Source organism: Ursus americanus, chromosome 7, assembly GCF_024610735.1.
Source record: "Ursus americanus isolate L20-20 chromosome 7, mUrsAme1.1.p, whole genome shotgun sequence".
In the NCBI taxonomy this organism is placed as follows: domain Eukaryota; kingdom Metazoa; phylum Chordata; class Mammalia; order Carnivora; family Ursidae; genus Ursus; species Ursus americanus.
The window spans coordinates 56,567,831-56,589,130 of record NC_142133.1 but is presented as its reverse complement, the minus strand read 5'-3'; the positions used below and the strand labels follow the sequence as shown (position 1 = coordinate 56,589,130).

At 35.9% G+C, this 21,300-nt stretch overlaps 1 protein-coding gene across 4 annotated transcripts in view; it reads left to right on the top strand.

Annotated features, from left to right (window-relative positions):
* RMDN2 (regulator of microtubule dynamics 2) overlaps positions 1–21,300 on the top strand; it is a 68,066-nt gene that overhangs the window by 18,153 nt on the left and 28,613 nt on the right. For all 4 annotated transcript variants that reach the window (XM_045809052.2, XM_045809053.2, XM_087863729.1 and 1 more), the window contains exons 3-5: positions 15,242–15,416; positions 16,884–16,986; positions 20,099–20,159. In XM_045809052.2, the coding sequence (XP_045665008.1) occupies positions 15,242–15,416; positions 16,884–16,986; positions 20,099–20,159 (339 nt within the window). The remainder of the gene's footprint in view (positions 1–15,241; positions 15,417–16,883; positions 16,987–20,098; positions 20,160–21,300) is intronic.

Genomic DNA, 21,300 nt, shown 5'->3' with positions numbered 1-21,300 from the left:
TTAAAATACTTGTTAGAATATAGTTAGTCTTTGTAGAGGAAAGAAATTGGCCCTATGTTCAATTATATATCATGATAAAATGCCCTCTAAACCTGTATCATCAGGCTAAGATGTTACTTTTACTTTTGTGTTTTTCTCCAAGTTTTAGCATGTATCGTAAAAAAATTTTTTTCTACTTCATTTTTTAAAATTGTGGTGAAATACACATCACATAAAATTTACTGTCTTAACCATTTTTAAGTTTAGTGGCATTAAGTACATCATATTGTTTTGCAACCGTTATCACCATTTTTCTCCAGAGCTTTTTTCATCTTCCAAACAGATCTCTGGACGCGTTAAAATCACTCCGTACTCTCCCATCCCCCCAGCCTCTGGCAACCACTTTTCTACTTTCTATGTGTATTTGATTCCTCTAGGCACCTTAAAGAAGTGGAATTATGTGATATTTGTCTTTTTGTAACAGATGTTTCACTCAGCATAATGTCCTCAAGGTTCATCTATGTTATAACGTGTCAGTTTCCCCTTTTAAGGTTGAACAGTATTACTTTGTATGTATAGACCACATCTTACTTATTTCTTCATCTGTTGATAGGCCTTTTGTTGCTTCTACCTTTTAGCTGTTGTGAATAATGCTGCTGTGAACATGGGTGTACAAATATCTCTTCAAGACCCTACTTTTGGTTCTTTTGACTGTATATCCAGAAATGGAATTACTGAATCATATGGCAATTCTGTTTTTAATTTTTTTGAGGTACTGCCATATTTTTTCCACAGCAGCTACACCACTTTATGTTCCTCCAAGAGTTCATAAGGATTCCAGTTTCTCCACATCGATGCCAACATTTGTTCTTTTCTGGTTTTTGACAGTAACCATCGTAATTGGTATAAGGTGGTATCCCATTGTGGTTTGCATCTCCCTAATGTTTAGTGACATTGAGCATTTTTTCATGTGCTTATTGGCCTTTTGTATATCTTCTTTGAGAAAATGTCTGTTCAAGTCCTTTGCCCATTTTTTAATTGGGTTGTTTGCTTTTTGTTGTTGTTGAGTTGTAGGAGTTCTTTATATGTCCTGGATATTAACCCTTTATCAGATATATGATTTACAAATCTTTTCTCCCATTGTATGGGCGCCTTTCACTCTGTTGAGTGTGTCCTTTGATGCACAAAATTTCATTTTAATTTTGATGTCTAATTTATCTATTTTAATTTTGATGTCTGATTTATCTATTTTAATTTTGGTGTCTAGTTTATCTATTTTGCTTCTCTTGCCTGTGCTTTTGTTGTCACATCCAAGAAATTATTACCAAACACAATGTCATGAAGCTTTTCCCCTATGTTTTCTTCTAAGAGTTTTATAGTTTTAGATTTTACATTTAGTAAATGATCCATTTTGAGTTAACTTTTAATTTTTGTATGGAGAGAGTCTGATGTCATTCTTTTGCATGTGAATATCCAGTTTTACCAGCACCGTTTGTTGAAGAGACTACTCTTTCTCCATTGATTGATCTTGGCACCCCTGTCAAAAATCATTTGACCACATATGTGAGAGTTTACTTCTGGGCTTTCTGTTCTATTGCATTGATGTATATATGTGACTTTATGTCAGTCAACATTATTCTGATTACTGTAACTTTGTAATAAGTTTTAAAATCAGGAAGTGTGAGACCTCCACTTTATTCTTTTTCAAGGTGGTTTTGGCTATTCAGGGTCCCTTGAGATTCCACATGAATTTTAGGATGGATTTTTCTCTTTACAAAAAGCATTGTTGGGGTTTTGAGAGGGATTGCACTGAATCTATAAATTGCTTTGGAAAATATTGACATCCTAACAATATTAGTCTCCACATCCATGGCGTGGAATTTCCATGTCTTCTTTAATTTTTTTCAATAATGTTTTATAGTTTTGAGTATATAAATCTTTCATCTCCTTTGTTAAGTTTATTCCTAAGTATTTTATTCTTTTTGATGCTATTATAGTCATTTTTTATTTGCTTTTTAGATTGCTTCTTGTTAATGTATAGAAACACAACTGATTTTTACAAATTGATTTATATTCTGAAACTTTGCTGAATTTGTTTATTAATTCTTACTCTGTGTGTGTGTGTGTGTGTGTGTGAAATCTTTAGGATTTTCTACATTTAAGATTATGTCATCTGCTAAGAGATCATTTTATTTCTTCCTTTCTGATTTAGGTGTCTATTATTTCTTTTTCTTGCCTAATTGCTCTGGCTAGGACTCCTAGTACTGTACTGAATAGTAGTGGCGAATAGTAGTGGCAAAAGCAGGTACTCTTGTCTTGTCCCTGATGTGAGAGGAAAAGCTTTCAGTCTTTCACCACTGAGTATGATGTTAGCTATGGGCTTCTCATATATGTCCTATATTATGTTGAGGTAGTTTCCTTCTATTGCTAGTTCGTTACACATTTTTTTAAGTAGGCTCCACACCCAGGGTGGAGCCCAACATGGGGCTTGAACTCACAACCCTGAGATCAACACCCAAACCTAGGCCAAGAGTCGGATGCTCAACCTACTGAACCAGGAAGGTGCCCCAAGTTGTTACACATTTTCATCATGAAAAGGTGTTAAATATTGTCAAGTGCTTTTTTTCTGCATCAGTGGTTATGTAGGTTTTTTCCCCCCTTAATTCTGTTAATGTGGTGTATCACATTGATTTTCATATGTTGAACCATCCTTGCATTCCCACTTGGTCATAGTGTATAATTGCTTTCAAATCCTGTTTGCTAGTATTTCTTTCAGGATTTTTGCATCAATAGTCATCAAAGATGTTGGTCTGGTTTTCTTTTCTTATAGTGTATTTGTACGGCTTTGGGATCAGGGGAATAATGGCCTAATAGAATGAGCTAGGAAATGTTCCTTTCTCTTCAGGTTTTTGGGGAGTTTGAGGAATACTGGTTAATTCCTTAAATGTCTGGTGGAATTCACCAGTAAAGCCATGTGGTCCTGGGCATTTTGTTAGGAGGTTTTTGATTACTAATTCAGTCTCCTTACTATTTATAGATCTGTTCAGATTTTCTGTTTCTTCCTAATTCAGACTTGGTAGGTTGTACATTTCTAGGAATTTGTTCATTTCATCTAGGTTATCCAATTTGTTGGCATGTTATCCTTCATTGTACTCTCTTATAACCCTTTTATTTCTGTTAAATTGATGGTGATATTCCTCTTCCATTTCTGAATTTAGTTATTTGATTTTCTATCCTTTTTTCTTAGTCTAGCTTAAGGTTTGTCAATTTTGTTGATCTTTTTGAAGAACCAACCCTTGGTTTCATTGATTTTCTTTCCTTTTTTTAAATTCTCAATTATGTTCATTTCTGCTTTAATCTTTTTCCTTTCTTTTGCTAGCTTTGGGTTTCGTTTGCTCTTCTTTTTCTAGTTTCTTAAGCTATGAATTTAGGTTGTTGACTTGATACCTTTTTAATGAAAGCATTTATAACTATAAATTCACCCCTTATCACTGCTTTCACGGTATCCTGTACATTTTGGTATACTGTGTTTTGCTTCCTTTTCATTCAAGATATTTTGTAATTTCCCTTGTGATTTATTCTTTGACTCATTTGTTGTTTTAGTGTGTTGTTTAATTTCCATATATTTGTGATTTTCTAGTTTTCCTTCTGCCATTGATTTATACTTTCATTTCATTGCAATCAGAAAAGATGCTTTGTATGATTTTAATCTTTTAGAACTAATGAAGACTTGTTTTGCAGTATAATATTTGATGTATGCTGGGGAGTGTTCATGTTCACTTGAGAAGAATTGTATTCTTCTGTTGTTGAGTGGAGTAGTCTGTATTTGTCTGTTGGGTCAAATTGGTCTATAATGGTATTCAAGTCCTCTGTTTGCTTATTGATCTTCTTTTTTTTTTTTTTTTTTTAAAGATTTTATTTATTTATTTGACAGAGATAGAGACAGCCAGCGAGAGAGGGAACACAAGCAGGGGGAGTGGGAGAGGAAGAAGCAGGCTCACAGCGAAGGAGCCTGATGTGGGGCTCGATCCCACAACGCCGGGATCACGCCCTGAGCCGAAGGCAGGCGCTTAACCGCTGTGCCACCCAGGCGCCCCATGCTTATTGATCTTCTATCTGGTTGTTCTATCCATTATTAAAAGTGAGATATTGAAGTCTCCTACTATTATGTTACTGTCTGTTTCTCCCTTCAGTTCTGTCAATGTTTGCTTCAAATATTTAGAACCTCTAATGTTTGGTGCTCATATGTTTATTATTGTTGCATACTCTTGGCAAATTGAGTCTTTTATAATTATATAATGTCCTTCTTTGTCTCTTGTAACTTTTTGACTTAAAGTCATTTTGTTTGATATTAGTATAGCCAACCCTGTTTTCTTTTGGTTATTATTTACATGAAGCATCTTTTTTATCTTTTTACTCAACTCATATGTGTTTTCAGCTAAAGTGAGTCTCTTATAGATAGTACAGAGTTAATCCTGATTTTTAAAATCTATTATACCAACCTGCATTTTTTGATTAGAGAATTTAATCCATTTACATTTAAATTAATTACTAATTAATTAATTAGTAATTTAAATGAGTTACCAAATAATTACTAATTTATTTTGCTTTTTTTAAAGATTTATTTGTTTATTTGAGAGAGAGAGCGAGTATGAGTGGGGGAGGGGCAGAGGAAAAGAATCTCAAGCAGACCAACCCCACCCACCCCTGACCGAAGAGCCCAACTTGGGGCTGGATCTTATGACCCTGAGATGATGACCTGAGCTGAAATCAAGAGTTGGATGCTTAACTGACTGAACCACACAGGTGCCCCCAAATAATTACTAATTTAAAGTGATTAATAGAGAATAACACACTATTGCCATTTTACTATTTGTTTTCTGTATGTCTTATAGGTTTTTGGCCTTCATTTCCTCTGTTACAGCCTTCCTTTGTATTTACTTTATTTTTTGTAATGACATATTTTTATTTCCTTCTCATTTCCTTGGTGTGTATTCTGTGGATATTTTCTTTGTGTTTACCATGGGCATTGCATATAACATCTAAAGTTATAACAATCTATTTTAAATTGATACCAGTATAACCTCAATTGCATACAATAACTTCTTTAACAGCTCCACCCACCATTTAGTTATTGATGTCACAAATTATATCTTTATATATTATGTAGCCATAAACAGATTTATCATTATTTTATGCTTTTCTCTTTTAAATACTGTAAAAGAATAAAAAGTGGAGTACGAACCAAAAATTACAATAATACTGGTATTTATATTTATCCATGTATTTAGCTACATCAGAAAACTTTATATTTTCATATGCCTTCAAGTTGCTGCTAATGTCCTTTCATTTCTACTTGAAGGACTCCCTTTATTGTTTCTTATAGAACAGGTCTAGAGGTAAAGAACTCCCTCAGCTTTTGTTTATCTGGGAATGTCTTAATTTCTCTCTTATTTTTGAAGGACAGTTTTGTTGAATACAGAATTCTTGATTGACAGTTTTTTTTTTTTTTTATCTTTCAGCACTTTAAATATATTATCCCACTGCCTGCAGGCCAGAAGATTTCTGCTGAGAAATCCATTGAGAATCCTACTGGGGATCCCTTAGATATAATGAGTAGTTTTTCTTTTACTGTCTTCAAGATTTTTAAGATTTGTCTTTAACTTCCTACAGTTCAAGGGAGTATGTGGATTTTTAAAAATTTATCCTACTTGGAATTCTCTGACTTTCCTGCATTTGTATATCCATATGTTTCCTCAAATTTGGGGAGTTTTTGGTCATTATTCCCCAAAATAAGCTCTTTATCCCTTTTTCTCTTCTTCTTCTGGTGTTCTAATAACATATATTGGTCTGGTTTATGTTAGTCCACAGAGTTTCTTAGACTTTGTTAACTTTTCTTCATTTTTGACCTTTCAGGTTCAAGAATTTAAACTAAGCTGTCTTCAAGTTTGCTGATTCTTTTTTTTTTTTTTTTTTAAGATTTTATTTATTTATTTGACAGAGACAGCCAGTGAGAGAGGGAACACAGGCAGGGGGAGTGGGAGAGGAAGAAGCAGGCTCATAGCGGAGGAGCCTGATGTGGGGCTCGATCCCAGGACTCCGGGATCACGCCCTGAGCCGAAGGCAGACGCCCAACGACTGAGCCACCCAGGCGGCCCCAAGTTTGCTGATTCTTTATTCTGCTTGTTTGAATATGTTGTTGATTCCCTCTAGTGAATTTTTCAAGTTACTGATTTTATTTTTTCAGCTCCAGAATTTGTCTTATTTTAAAAAATAATTTCTAGCTCTTTGTTGATACTCTCATTTTGTTCATATACTCTTTTCCTGATTTTCTTTTGTTCTCTCTCCATATTTTCCTTTAGCTCTTTGAGTACACTTACAACTGTTGTTTTAAAATTGTTTAAGTCTAAAGCCTGTATTTCTTTAGAGTCAGGTTCTGGAAATTTATTTTGTTCATTTAAATAGTCCATCTTATCCTGTTTCTTTGTATGGTTTCTGATCTTTTGTTGAAAATTGCACATTTTGGAGCACCTGGGTGGCTCAGTCAGTTAAGCCTCTGACTCTTGATCTCAGCTCAGGTCTTGATTTTGGGGTTTGAGGTCAAGCCCCACATTGGGCTCCATGCTGGGCATGGAGCCTACTTAAAAAAAAGAAAGGAAAGAAAAGAAAACTGCACATTTGAAAAAACAGACACATACCCTAGCCTTTGTAGATTGGCTCCATGCAGCAGAAGACCCTCACTAATTAGCCCAGTGTGAGGGCTTAAGGACTTCTCGGGTCTTTTCTAGGCACTAGTTTTCCCTGGGCCCATGTGTGTGTGTTTTTCCCCTAATTATCCCACATACGTGACTGTTTTTAAATATCTTAATTTCAGTGAGTCTTACTCCTGTTCTTAGATGTCTCATGGTATTCCTCTCCCCATAATCTCTTGCATGAAGGCACCCAGGAGTTTGCAGTCCCCCTGTAATTCTCACATGCCACAGTGCCTGCCACTGCTTTTGGTGATCTCCAATCTGATATCCAAATGATGCCTTTATTTCTGTCTGATCTCTGAAGCAAGCAAAACAGAAAACAGTCTCCCAGGAAGCCATTAGACATGCCAGAATGTTGCAAACAAGATCCACTCTTTTCCTTCTGCCCCAAGGGAGGAGCTGGGAATTGGAAACTTCCCATCAGTGCTATATGATGCCAGGGAGGGGTGAGGCAAGGATGAACAGAAACACCATGAAGTTTCCTACCATTCTGAGTGTGGCTTTTTCTTGATTTGGCATTCACTTCATTACTGCAAATCCTTGACTAGCTTCTAAATCTCCCACAAAACTGTTTCATTCTATCTGTTGTCCATCTAGAGTTTCCATGTAGGAATGAGGACCTAGAGCTTCCTCTTCGCTATCTTGCTGACATCAGTCTCTTTTTGCATGTATATATTTTGGGGGAAAAGAAGTGGGGGGAAGTGAGGTATTGGATAAGGCTGAGCAAAAGGAACTAAATCAGGATGCCTGATATGGTGAGATGATGCCATACTGTAACCAGACTTGTTTTTGCCTATTCTGATACAACTCACTACTAATTGACTTTTGTAAATACGCTACTTTACTTTCATAGAAAATAATATCATTTTCTCTTTAGTTCAGTGATACCTTCAGAGATGCTGTTGTTGCTATTGAAGCAAGTAATTGATTATGCAGAGGAAATGAAGGGATAGGGGAAATGGCATAGTTCTTATTCAAATTGGGAGCAGAAAATAGGGCCAGAAAAGTACATGAAGTTGCAAATGTTTGTAAGTAAATTTGACATTTTATGGTAGAATCTCTCTAGACCTGCTAAAAGAGTGTTGGAAAATTCTGTTTGATATCAGATAACCTATGAATTGCCTTTTTTTTTTTTGCCCCCATACAAATCTCAGCTGTAACCCAAAATTAATACGTATGTTTGCAGTTTGCCATGTCTATTTAGATATACCCGATTTTTAAAATTTGCTTTCAAAACTTTCTTATAATTTTTGATAAATGCCCAGTTGTAAGTAGAAGATTCCTATGCAAAGTAGGAAAACAGTTTCCCCACACTTGAGTGTTTCTAAATGTGGGGAAGAGACTAGCTCAGTGTTCTCTTTTGTTTTATTGGCCAGTTTGTCTGTTGTTAATGTCAATAACACACTGACTTCTTATAGCTTTATCCTTTATGCTGTAGTCCTTATTATTATTTAAAAGTGTCTTTGCTCTTCTTGCATTTGCCTTTCCATATTAATTTTAGAGTCGGGTAAGTTCTTAAAAGGAAAAACCATTGTGGTTTTGGTTGGAATTGCATTAAAGTGTAGTTAAATTTAGGGCCATGCAAAATTGGTATAATGTTAAGTTTTTCTATCTATGGATCTTTGTCCATTTATTTAGATATTCTTTAATGTCCTCAAATAATATTTTTTTTTAATTTTCTGTAGAAACGTAAAAAAAAAAGTGGAATTTTTTTCCCCAGATACTGTGTATTTTTCCTGTAAATGTTACATTTTATGAAATAACATTCTCTAGGGATCCCCGGGTGGCTCAGTCAGTTAAGCATCTGCCTTTGGCTCAGGTCATGATCCCAGGGTCCTGGGATTGAGCCACATGTCAGGCTCCCTGCCAACCTCCTCCCTCTGCCTGCTGCTCCCCCTGCTTGTGTGCTCTCTCTGACAATAAATTAATAAAACCTTCAAAAAAAAAAAAAAGAAAAAGAAAAAGAAATTACATTTCCTAACTTGTTTTATAGATATAAGGACATGATTGATTTTCAAAAATTGATCATAAATGTTAATTAGCTTTATTTACTTACCTGTAAATTCTGATAGGATTTTTATTCTATTGCATAAACTTTAAATAATAATAGTTCTGTTTCTTCTTTCCCAGTTCTTTAATTTTTTTTTTAAGATTTTATTTATTTATTTGACAGAGATAGAGACAGCCAGCGAGAGAGGGAACACAAGCAGGGGGAGTGGGAGAGGAAGAAGCAGGCTCACAGCGGAGGAGCCCGATGTTGGGCTCGATCCCACAACGCCGGGATCACGCCCTGAGCCGAAGGCAGACGCTTAACCGCTGTGCCACCCAGGCGCCCCGCCAGTTCTTTAATTTTTATTTGTTTTCTTTTAATATTGTGCTAACAGGACCTGCAGTACATTGTTGAATAGAAGCAACAATATTGAACATCCTTTTCTAGTTCTCGTTTTAAGGAGAATGCTTCTAATGTTTCATCATTAAGTGTGAAATGTATTACAGTTTTGGCATATAACCTTGTGTTCAGAAGTCCCCTTCTACTCCTTGTTCACAGGTTTGCTATTTCTTTGTCCTGAAATGGAACTGAATTTATTGAGAAAAAAATTTGGTAATCACTGAAATGATCATGCAGTTTTTCTCATTCTATCTGTTGTGCTAAAGAAATGTTCTAATGTTAAATAAACTGTGCTTGTAATTCCTGGGAGAAATCCAGTTTGGTTATGAGGCATTCTTTCATGTTTGTTACAGTTTTTTGATATTTTTGATGTCTTTGATATCTTTGGCTGGTATTTTTACATCTATATTATGTGTGAAATTGGTTTATAAACATTATAAAGTTCATTTCTTATACTATCCTTCTTTGATTTTGGTGTCAGTTTTACCAGCTTCAAAAAATGAGCTGAGGGGTGTTCCCTCTGAATTTCTTAGAAGAATTTGAATAAATCTAATTCTTTGGATATTTGATAGAATTCCCCATGAGAGAAACTGACTCTCTCTCTCTCTGTCTCTCTGTTTCTGTCTCTCTTTCTGTGTGTGTGTGTGTGTGTGTGTGTGTGTGTGTGTGTGTTGAAATAGATACACAGATTCTGGTTTAATTTATTTAATGGCTATAGTAATAGTCACATTTTTGTTCTTTTTCCTTATAAAAATAAAATCTTTATTGAGATAGTCTTCATATGCTGTAAAATTCACCCCTTTAAAGTGTACAATTTGGTGGGGTTTAGTTTATTCACGTAGTTGTATCGCCATCACCACTACCTAATTTCCAAACACTTTCATCACTCAAAAAAAAGGCCATGTACCCTGTACCCACTCATTCTTTAGCTTCCCACATCCCCAGGCCCTGTCAACCATTATTCTTACTTTCTGTTTCCATGGCTTAGCTTATCCTGTATATTTCATGTACAGGCCTTTCACTAAGCATAATGTGTTCAAGGTCCATTCATGTTGTATCATGCAATAGTACTTCATTCCTTTGTATTACCAAATAATATTCCATTGTTTACTCATTTTGTTTACCCATTCATCAGATGAAGGGCATTTGGGTTGTTTTCATTTTTGGGCTATGACAAATAAGTTTCTATGTACATTCCTATGCAGGTTTTTGTGTGGACATAGTTTTTCAGTTCTCTTGGATGTTTACTTAGAAGTTTAATTGCTGAGTCACATGATAAGTCTATGTTAAACATTTTGAGGAACTACTGAATTGTTTTCTAAACTTGATGCACCATTTTACAATCCCATCAGCAATGTAGGAGGGTTTCAGTTTTTCCACATCTCTGTCAATAGTTGTTATTGTCTCTTTTATTGTAGCCATCCTCAAAGGTGTGAAGTGATAATTCATTGTGGTTTTGATTTGCATTTCACTCATGACTAATGATATTGAGCATCTCTTCATGTGTTCTTTGGCTATTTGTTTTCATCTTTTGATGAAATATCTATTAAGTCCTTTCTCCATTTTTAAATTGAATTTATTGTCTTTTTGTTATTGAGTTGTAAATCCATCTGTGTACTTGTTGGATATACTTGTTAGATATGCGTCAGATATATGACTTGAAAGTATTTTATTCCATTTTTAAAGTATCTTTCGTTTTCTTGGTGAAGAAAATTTCCTTTAAGCACCAAAGTTTAAAATTTTGTAAAATCTTTCTTATCTATTTTTTCTTTTGTCACTTGTGCTAGACCATTGCCTAGTCCAAGGTCACAAATATTTACTCCTATGTTTTCTCCTGAGAGTTTTATAATATTAGCTCTTACATTTAGGTTTTTGATCCATTTTGAGTTAATGTTTATATATGGTGTGAGGTAAAGTTCCAACTTCATTCTTCTGCATGTGGATATCTATTTATCCCAGTACTATTTGTTGAAAATAAAATTGTATCCTCCACCAAGTTGGCTTGGTTCTCTTGTCAAAACAAATTGACCATAAACATAAGGGTTTATTTCTAGACTCTGAATTTTTAACAGGCCTTTAATCCCTATTCCATATGTCTGTCATCCTTAAGCCAGTACTGTCTTGACTACTGTGGCTTTATAGTAAATTTTGAAGTCTGGAAGTGTGAATTCCCTAACTTTATTCTTCTTTTACAACATTATTTTGGCTCTATTGGGTTCCTTGCATTTCCACATGAAATTTAGGATCAGCTTGTCAATTTCTGGGAGAAAATGTTGTCAGCTGAGATTTAATAGAAATTACTTTGAACCTGTAGATAAATTGGGGGAAAGCTGCCATCATAATAACTAAATCTTCTGATTCGTGAGCACAAGACTTCTTTTCACATACTTAGATCCTATTCTTTAAGTTCAGCAATGTTTGATAGTTTACAGTATATAAGTCTTGCACATATTTTGTTAAATTCAATCCTAAGAATTTTATTCTTTTTAAAAAAGATTATTTATTTCTTTGTTTATTTGAGAGAGAGAGAAAGGGAGAGAGGGAGAGAGGGAGTGAGCATGAGTGGGGGGAGGGGCAGAGGGAGAGGATCTCGAGTAGACTCCCTGTTGAGCCCAGAGCCCTACTCGGGGCTTGATCTCACCACCCATGAGATCATGACCTGAGCCAAAATCATGAGTCTGACACCCAACTGACTGAGCCACCCAGGTGCTGCAGAATTTAATTTTTTTTTTAATAACATTGTAAGTGAAATTATTTTCTTCATTTCATTTTTGGATTGTTTGTTGTTAGATGTATAGAAATACAACTGACTTTTATAAGTTGGTCTGGTATTTTGCAATCTTGTTGAACTTGTTCTTATTAGTTCTTATAATAGCTTTTTATGGATTCATTAGGATTTTTATATGAACAAGATGATGTCATCTGTGATTAGAGATAAGTTTACTTCTTTCTTTCCAATATGGGCACCTTTTATTTCATTTTCTAGACTGATTGATTGCTTTTTTTTCTTGAGCAGTTTTAGCCAATTATATTTTTCTAGGTGGTTGTCTTTCACTTTAAAGTTTAAATTTATTAGCATAAAATTGTTCATGGTAATCCGTTATTTAAATCTATGCTCCATCTGTAGTAACAATGGCGCTTTGTTTCATTCCTGATGCTGTTTATAACAACTTCTGCTTTTCTTTCTTTTCTTACATTCTCTTATGCATGAGATGTATCTTTTTAAAATTCTTTTTAAACTTTATGAAATGCAGAGTACATGCGGAAAAGCATACACATAACAAGTACACAGATGGATTTTCAGACTGAACACAGTGGTAAAGTCAGCACCCAGATTTAGAGACAGAATATTACAATACCTCAGATATTCCCAGCGTACTCTCATCCAGTCACTCCCTGGCACCTATAGGAAAACCCGTCTTGATTTCCAAATGCATATGTTAGTTAAAATTATGTTTGTACTTAATCTAAATGAAATAATGCCCTACGTACTCGTTTGTGTCTAGCTTCTCCCAGTTGACATGATCTTGTGATATTCATCCATTTTGTTGTGTGTGGTTGTAGGCCATTCTCACTACTAAAAACTCTTCCACTGTGTTAATATACCACAGTATATAAGCTTCTTATTCTTTTTTTTTTTTTTTAAAGATTTTATTTATTTATTTGACAGAGATAGAGACAGCCAGCGAGAGAGGGAACACAAGCAGGGGGAGTGGGAGAGGAAGAAGCAGGCTCATAGCGGAGGAGCCTGATGTGGGGCTCGATCCCATAATGCCGGGATCACACCCTGAGCCGAAGGCAGACGCCCAACCGCTATGCCACCCAGGCACCCCATAAGCTTCCTATTCTTGATAGGCATTTGGTACTTTCCAGCTACAGACTATTATGATTGGATAAACATATGTAGACATTTCCACTAGGTTTATACCTAGGAGTGAAATGACTGGATTCATAGACTATGCATATGCCAGCTTTAGGATGTATTGCGAAACATATTTCCAAAGTGGTTTTTCCAATTTAGACTCTCATCATCTATGTATAAGAGCTCCATTGGCTCCACATCCTCACCAATTCTTGGTATTTTTTGTGTTTTCATTTTAGCCATTCTAGTGGGCATGTAGATGGAAATGTTTCCATTATTTTTAAATTTGGGTGTTTTCTCACCTACTCTTTAGTGGTGATTTCTAACTTAGTTGCATCGTGAACAGAAAATATGGTCTACACAACAGATTGTTTGTTACCATTTGTGGCTTGCTTTGTGCCTTGTGTATGTGGCTAATTCATAGATATTCCATATGACATTGTTTTCCGGGGACTCAGTGTCTAGTTCTATATGTGTTGGTTGGATTTGAGTTTGTTAATTTTGGTGTTTAAATTGTACCCTCACTTTTTATTACACTTTATCAAGTACTTAGAATGTTATGTTAAAAATTTACCGTTCTGATAGTGGATTCAATTTCTCTTTATATGTGTTAATTTATGTTTTCTGTATATCTGAGACTTGTGTTTTTAGATGCATAGAAGTCTAGAACTGCCCTTTCTTTATCATAAATTGTACCATTTAGCTTTGGTGTCCCTCTTTAAATTTAATGCTTTTTGCTCTAAAGAATATTATGTTTGATATTAAACTAGTTACTTCCTTTTGGCTATCATTTTCTTATTATATCTCAGGTACGTAGAATTGGGTTGAAAACTACTTTTAGCTCTTACAAACTCTGAGGACTGGTCCATGCATGTGTCACTTTTATTCAGTTGGTTAGTTATTATAAATAATGTAAAAGCTTCCATGAAATTACCTCCTAAAACAAAAGATAGAACCTAAACAATAATCCTTATCAAACCATTTGCCTTCCCTGCCTTCCCTCCCCTGAAGGTAATAATTACCCTGAATGTATAATTTATATTGTTCATTCCTTCCTTTTCTAATATATCATTTTATTGCAGTGTGTGTATATTCCTTAAGATGCATATTTAATTTTGATTGTTTTTATGGAAAGGGGATTGTGTTGTATATAGTTTTAAGAGCTTTTTTTTTCCACTTAGTAAGTTTGTTAAGATTCCTTCATATTTTGCACATCACTGTATTTCTTTCCTTCTGACTGTTGTATAATATTCACTCACTCTTTGATGGGCATTTAGGTTGTTTCTTGGTGTTTGCTATTTGAAAGTACTGCTGTCTCTATTATGCATATCTTTTTTTGCACATATGCAAGAGACCAGGTTATTGGGTCTTAGGGCATGTGAAAGTTCACTATAAAAGATAACTCCAAAGTGCTTTCCCAGCTGGGTTCACCAGTTTGCATTCATATCAGAGCCTGTGGATTGACTTCATCCCCTGCATTTGGTACTGTCAGACTTTTTACATAATATTTCTCTGTCGTCTTTATCTGTATTTCTCTAATTGCTAGTGAATGTTGAACATCTTTTCTTATGTTTATTGACTCTATGTATTTTCTCATTTGGGAAAGCCTATTTATATCTCTCAAGCATATTTCTGTTGAGTTCACTGCGTCTTTTATTATCTAATTTTAGGAAAGCATTTATGTGTTCTTGATATCAATGTTCTCCACATGTGTGTGTTGCAAAACATCTATTCCTGGTTTTTAATTTGTGTTCTTATATTTTTGAAATTGTCTTTTGATTCGCAGCAGTTTTTCATTTTAATATAGCTAAACTGATGAGTCATTCATAATTAATCATTTATAGTTAGTGCTTTCATATCTTGGTTAAGAAAATTTTTTGCTCCCAAAACTAGAAGATATTCACCTATAGTTTTCTACTTAGGGTTTAGAAAATTATTTTTAACACTCAATTCCTTTTATCATCCAGAGTTACTTTTATAATAGTGTCTGAAAGAGATTCATTTTCATTGTTTTCCATAGGAATAGCTATTTTCTTTCCTGGCCCTTCCCTTACTTTCCCAGTGATCTGACAGGCCAGCTCCGTCATGCACCACAGCTCCATATATGGACGGATCAACTTCTGACCTCTTTTATTTCACCAGTCGCTCATCTGTTCTTGTATTCACAGCATACTGGCTTGTATTTTAAAAGAATCACTCAGGCTGTTATTATATAGCTTTCAAGAGATTTGATCATTATTTACTATTTCTGAATTTTAGGTATATTACAGCTAATACTGACACAGAAGAACAGAATTTTCCAGTCCCTAAGGCATTTAACACACACATAGAGGAATTAAATTTAGATGTCCTTCTTCAGAAGGCTGATAATTTACGTATGAATGAATGTAGCAAGATGGAAAGTTTTGAACTACTTTGTGATCACAAAGAAAAGGTAAGAGATATGAGACAATAACGTTTGTATAGTTTTAATTTTTAATTTAATCTGCTATCCCATTCATGTTATGACTGTAACAATTGTGTTACAGTTTACACAAGCCAAGTGGTTGATGCAAAATTTTTCCATAATCTAACTGTAATTTTCAAAAAGTAAATTATAAGAGTTTATTAGGCTCTAAGATCATGAAAATGAGAACCAGAGATATAATTATACACATCTGTTTTTCTTTGATTCTTATTAATTTGCCATATTTAAGATGTACTTTATAAAATAAAGAATAAGACCTACTGCTTCTGTTGGGGCAGGAAAAGCTACATTTTAAGTTTTCCATCTTACAGTTATTAGTGTAACAGCCATCAGTTTTCAGTGTGTTTCTGCTAATGGTCATTTTTCAACATTTAATGTTGGGCTGAATTGAGAAAGCCCATCCCTCCCTCTACTACCACCAAAGAGAAAGAGAGAAAGAAGGAAAGAAGGAAGAAAGGAAAGAAGTGGAAGAAAGAAAGGAAAGAAGGGGAAGAAAGGTGAAGTAAGTCAAGCAGAAAAAGACAATTATCATATGGTTTCACTTGTATGTGGAGCATAAGGAATAACGCGGAGGACGACAGGGGAAGAAGGGAGGGAAGACTGAATGGGAAGAAAACAGAGAGGGAGACAAACCACGAGACTCTGGACTCGGGGAACCAAACTGAGGGTTACAGAAGGAGGGGGTGAGGGGATGGGGTAACCAGGTGATGGATATTAAGGAGGGCACGTGTTGTGATGAGCACTGGGTGTTCTATGCAACTAATGAATCGTTGAACACTACATCAAAAACTAATGATGTACTGTATGCTGGCTAATTGAACATAATAATAAAAAATAAATAATGAAATGAAAGAAAGGGAAGAAGGGAAGGGAAGAAGGAAGGAAGAAAAGGAAGAGAAAATAAAAAAGAAAAGTTCTCAGTATCCCAGTGAGCAATAAATCTTCCTTTCCTGTGAGCAATTTAAGTCTTAAATCCTTTGAGGATTTAGCAACTCTAAACACAATGATTATGATTATATTTGTAGGTAACTTAGGTTAAAAATGGACTGCTCTTTTGAGTATATGTGATCTGTAATGCTCACTGAGGCATTATATTGACGGTAGGTAACTTAGAAAGGAAAATAAAAAGAGGACACGACAATCCAGGGAAAACTTACAGATTCCGGCACCTATCAGTTCTCTCTTCCTTGTTGGTGTAGAGCCCGTGTCTGGATAACACTCGTTAGTTTTAAGATCCAAATGTCACGCTGTATTAAATCACATTTTGTAGCCATGAATATTTGAATTTAAAATGTTGTATGCACATGAATAGATTCAGTCATCTATAAATATCAGTACACCTGCCTAATTTTTTAAAAGTTACAGTGGAAAACATTTATAATCTGGTTAAGTTTCTGAGCTAATCTAATATACCATTCTATCTTTTCTTTTCAGTTTAGGGATGAAATAGAGTTTATTTGGCGGTTAGCTCGTGCTTACGGAGACATGTATGAGCTATCTACTAACGCTCAAGAAAAGAAACATTATGCTAATATCGGTAAGTATTTGGACAGATCGATTCCTCAAGTGACAATCATTATCTACAATAGCCCACTAATGAATTTTAATCGAAGTTAAATTATCTTAGCTAAAACCAATATGTTTAATCTATTTTAATATATCCTAGTACTGAAAAATATACAGTCTAAGGACAGAAAGGATTTCTTAGGACTAAAGTATATATTCTTTTTAAAAAAAGTTTGAGCATATTAGAATAGGCAACTGAAAAACTCAAACTTCAGATATGAAAGTTTATAAAAATCACAGAAAGACGAAACATTCAGAGGTAATGTTTGAGGAGCAAAAGAGGCAGAGGACAGTTGTCTTAGCACAATCAAGAGCACCCTCCCTGCCTCCCTTAATGTAGAACTTCAGGCGCCAGAGAAGGAGCTGCTCAGGCTTCCCTGCTTTTCTCCAAAATTCGTCTTGATAAAACAAGATTAGCCTTGAGTTGACATCGTTTACACTAAGGCATATAGTACACGGTGGTTTACTAGACTTTTTTTTGCATATTTCTGACATTTTCCATAGTAACAACAGAAGAAAAACAGCCGGAATGTCGGATCTTTCCTATATATATATATCTGTCTCACCTTGGCTCTCACTATCAAAACCCTTTCTTGCAAAAAGCCCCTTAGCTGCCATTCTCTGAGCTTCAGCCTAGTAACCTCAAATCAAAACTTCTTTAATTCTTCTTTTATTCCGAACCTCCTCTTTTCCAAGCTTTCTTTCTCTAAGATAGCATTAAGAAACAGCAAAGCATAATGATACCACAGACCTCGTTCCAGTCTCGTTCACTGTCATCTTTATTTCCAAGAAGGTCTTATCTCCACACTCGTAATTACACACCTTCCACTTGTGGATTTCCTCGCCCAATGACTTTCGCACAAAGAGAAAAAACTGATTTATGTTTGTATCTACTGAGAAAATCACAGAATATCTATGTAAACTGTTTCAACATTCATCAATATGAAATACTTTTTATTTCCCCGTAAGTCCCTGCCCTACCCTGAGCCTCAGGGCTCCGCCTGAGTGGATAGGAGATTAGAAATGATAGCAGAATCACATGTTCTCACACTCTAGACCAGCCGATGGCTTTGTGGAGGAAGCAGTATTATTGAAATAATCATACATATAAAGAAACAGACGGAAACCCATTGTGAGGAAAGGAGAATGCAGCACGTTAAGAGTAATAACAGCAAGATATGATGGCAGGGGCTGGGGGTCGATGCAGGGAAGGCTCTCCCAGGGAGGGAAGAGTCAGGGTGAAATTACTTGGGATCTCTATTTTTAAACAGAGTAGAAGTTTAATTGAGTTAATGTATGAGGTGGTAAAAATGGAAAAAGAGGCTGGAGGAAACTGGGGGACAAAAATGGAGTGGAGATTGGAATAGGCTCTATTTAAAAAGGAGAGAAACTTTTATGATGTCAAAAAAAGGGGGCGAAAGCCTCAAATGCATTCATTCAGATATTGAAATATAGTGAAAAGAATTCTTTTTCCTATCCATTTAAGAAATATTTATTTGAAATTACCGTGTCCAGGAACAATGTTAAAATGAGGGGTGGAGGGAGGCGTGACGGGAGAGAGGAGGGAGGTGAATGTGATTCAGATGATGCGCTACTAAGGAACTTGCTAGAAAGATGAACATCAAGACAGCCCAGTCATACTTCAGGGTTCAGGTAGTGAGTGCTTGCGAAAGGTGACGCCACAGTATGCTCGAGCCCAGACCAGCACTGGGGGACACTGGAACTCGGTGTGGGGGAGGAGGAAGTGCGGAATGTTATTCCCCATAAACAGTGTTAAGCCAAGGGAAGGTGTGATCGCGGGGGGCGGGGTGCAGAATTCTTTCGGTGTACTCACGCTGCCATGGAGTATTATGCAGCACATCCTTTGAAGTACTCTGGTCATAATTTGTATTCCAAATATAATATGAATCTCCTATCTAAAGGAACATTATTATAATTTCCGGAATTAAATGATCACTACAAGTGCCTCAAGTAGATCACGAAGTACCATGTTGTAAGGGCACCAGCTTTCCCTTCAGACTCCACCGCATCAGCGAGCCTGCAACACCAGGCTGCAAACTACCCAGCTCCCTTTTATAGTCCCAGGGTAATGGACTTTCTATTTTAGGCGTGTGGTACCGCGCTCAAAGCTCTTTTTGTTCGTTTGGCCAAGTAGCTAAAATATTGATCTTGTTTCTAATATTTAAATGTATATTTAAAACTATGTGTTTCAGCCGTTTATTTAAAAATTGTTCTTTTAATATATCTACGGTGTACCGTCAGTTAGTGTTCAAACACTTCACTTTTTAATTTTCTCCGGTTTAGGTAGATTTCTACACAAGATGGTTCTAATGGATAGAGCTGTAAATGACAGAGTGCACCCCCTTAACAAATGAACAAATAGGATGGTTTTAGAATAAAAGATCCTTATTTATAAAGGTGATCTCAGCCACTTATTTAGAAGAGCATTTTGCAGATCCCTGGGTATTCTCTTCAAGGCCACAACAGCAAAAACAAGGAGATGGTGTAAGACAAAGCAGCCCCTTTTTGAGAAGGATTCTCAGACGGTTCAGTTTTGTTAGGAGCATTTTGACTTTTCAGGCCAATAGACAAACCTCTATCCAAAGTAATTATGACACTATGAAAAGTTACCCTAAAACCAAGGGAAATGATTTGGGACGATTATTTACGGACCGAGCCTGTTCATTATAGTGCGTGACTAGGTAGCACTTCCCTGGGAAGCCTTCCCTTGATATGGACTTAGTCACTCTGTTCCCTGCTTTTGGTTTTTGCGTGCACTTTGTTTGCTTTCAAATAATGATTGAGGGACTTTTCTTGCACCTGGTTACATCACTTCAGCCAGTGGGCTCAACACTTGAGCGTACAGCGAATCTCTAGAGGCTAGCAGTTGAGACAGATTGCTGAGCCCAGACCTTGTTAGGGAGTGAGTCTCCCTTGTAGTCCCAAATTCGCTTTTCTCACAAGTTCCCAGGTGATACTTCCGGTCTTGGGACTATATTTTGGGAACCACTGACCTAATGCAATAATCCACTCCTCCACCAGCTCGCGTGAAGGTACTAAATGTGAGTACATTTGTTTTTCAGGAAAGACATTAGGGGAAAGAGCGATTACTAGAGCACCCACGAACGGACATTGCCATCTGTGGTAAGTACTCAGAACTTACGTGGTCTTTTTAGATCCTCCTATGCCTCTACATACGTTACAACTGATTTTCAAGATATTATTGACCCATTTCACCTGTCTGTCACATTCACTGAAAAACATATTTAGTAGATAGCAGAGTAACTATTCTTATGTATTTTTATATTTTACATATATTCAAAGTAAACTTTCACTGACGATTTCATAAGTGAATCTAGCAAGTGCAGTGCCTCTGAACATGATAAATTCTAATTCAATATAATTTAACGTTTTGTTTGAAAACAAATACCATGAAGGGATACCATGTTTCTAAATGAGATGTAGGAAGAATGCTTCAAAGAATAAAAGACTGTCACTCATTTCTTATACCTTAATGAGTCCATGTGTCCAAATTCTACAGGTCAAAGCAAAGCCATTTTTAATATAAGAAATATAATATAAGAAAGCTCAAACAAAGGGAATTTAATTCGCTGGGTTGGCGAATATCCTTGGGGAAACAAATTTATTCTTGAGTATATTTTGTTTTGGATCCTTTGTATGTTTGGAATTACAAAACACAAATAAGAAGAAATATATTGTTTTAAATTAACACTGTGGTTGCATTTTTTAAAAAGATTTTATTTATTTGAGAGAGAGAGCGTGAGCAGGGTAAGGGGAGAGACTCCCTGATGAGCAGGGGGCCCAGGGCAGGGATCGATCCTGGACTCCAGGATCACAACCTGAGCCAAAGGCAGACACTTAACCAACCGAGCCACCCAGGCGCCCCTGTGGTTTCATTTTTACAGTATCTTTTAGTTTCTTACAGCAATACAGGTACTTCAGGTGCTAGGAAGATAACAATAAGAAGTTAATTTATGACCCTTCTCTTAGACCTAGGTTTCCAGAAATCTACCTCTCTTCGGGATTATTTTTATTCTTCTGGAGCACTTTGAGGCAAAATCTCTCTCAGAATGGCTCCGTTTCTGCAGGGCCTCATTTGCCCCCCAGAAAATTCATTTTCATTCCACCAGCTAACTCTGAAACAGCAGTTTTCCCAAAGCTGACCTGTTTCTTTACACTCTGCCACCAGCAGGGGGAGCTCCACGCACACGCTCATCTTAAAGCTTCTCTGGTCAGGAGTCAAGGAACATTTTTTATGTCGTTA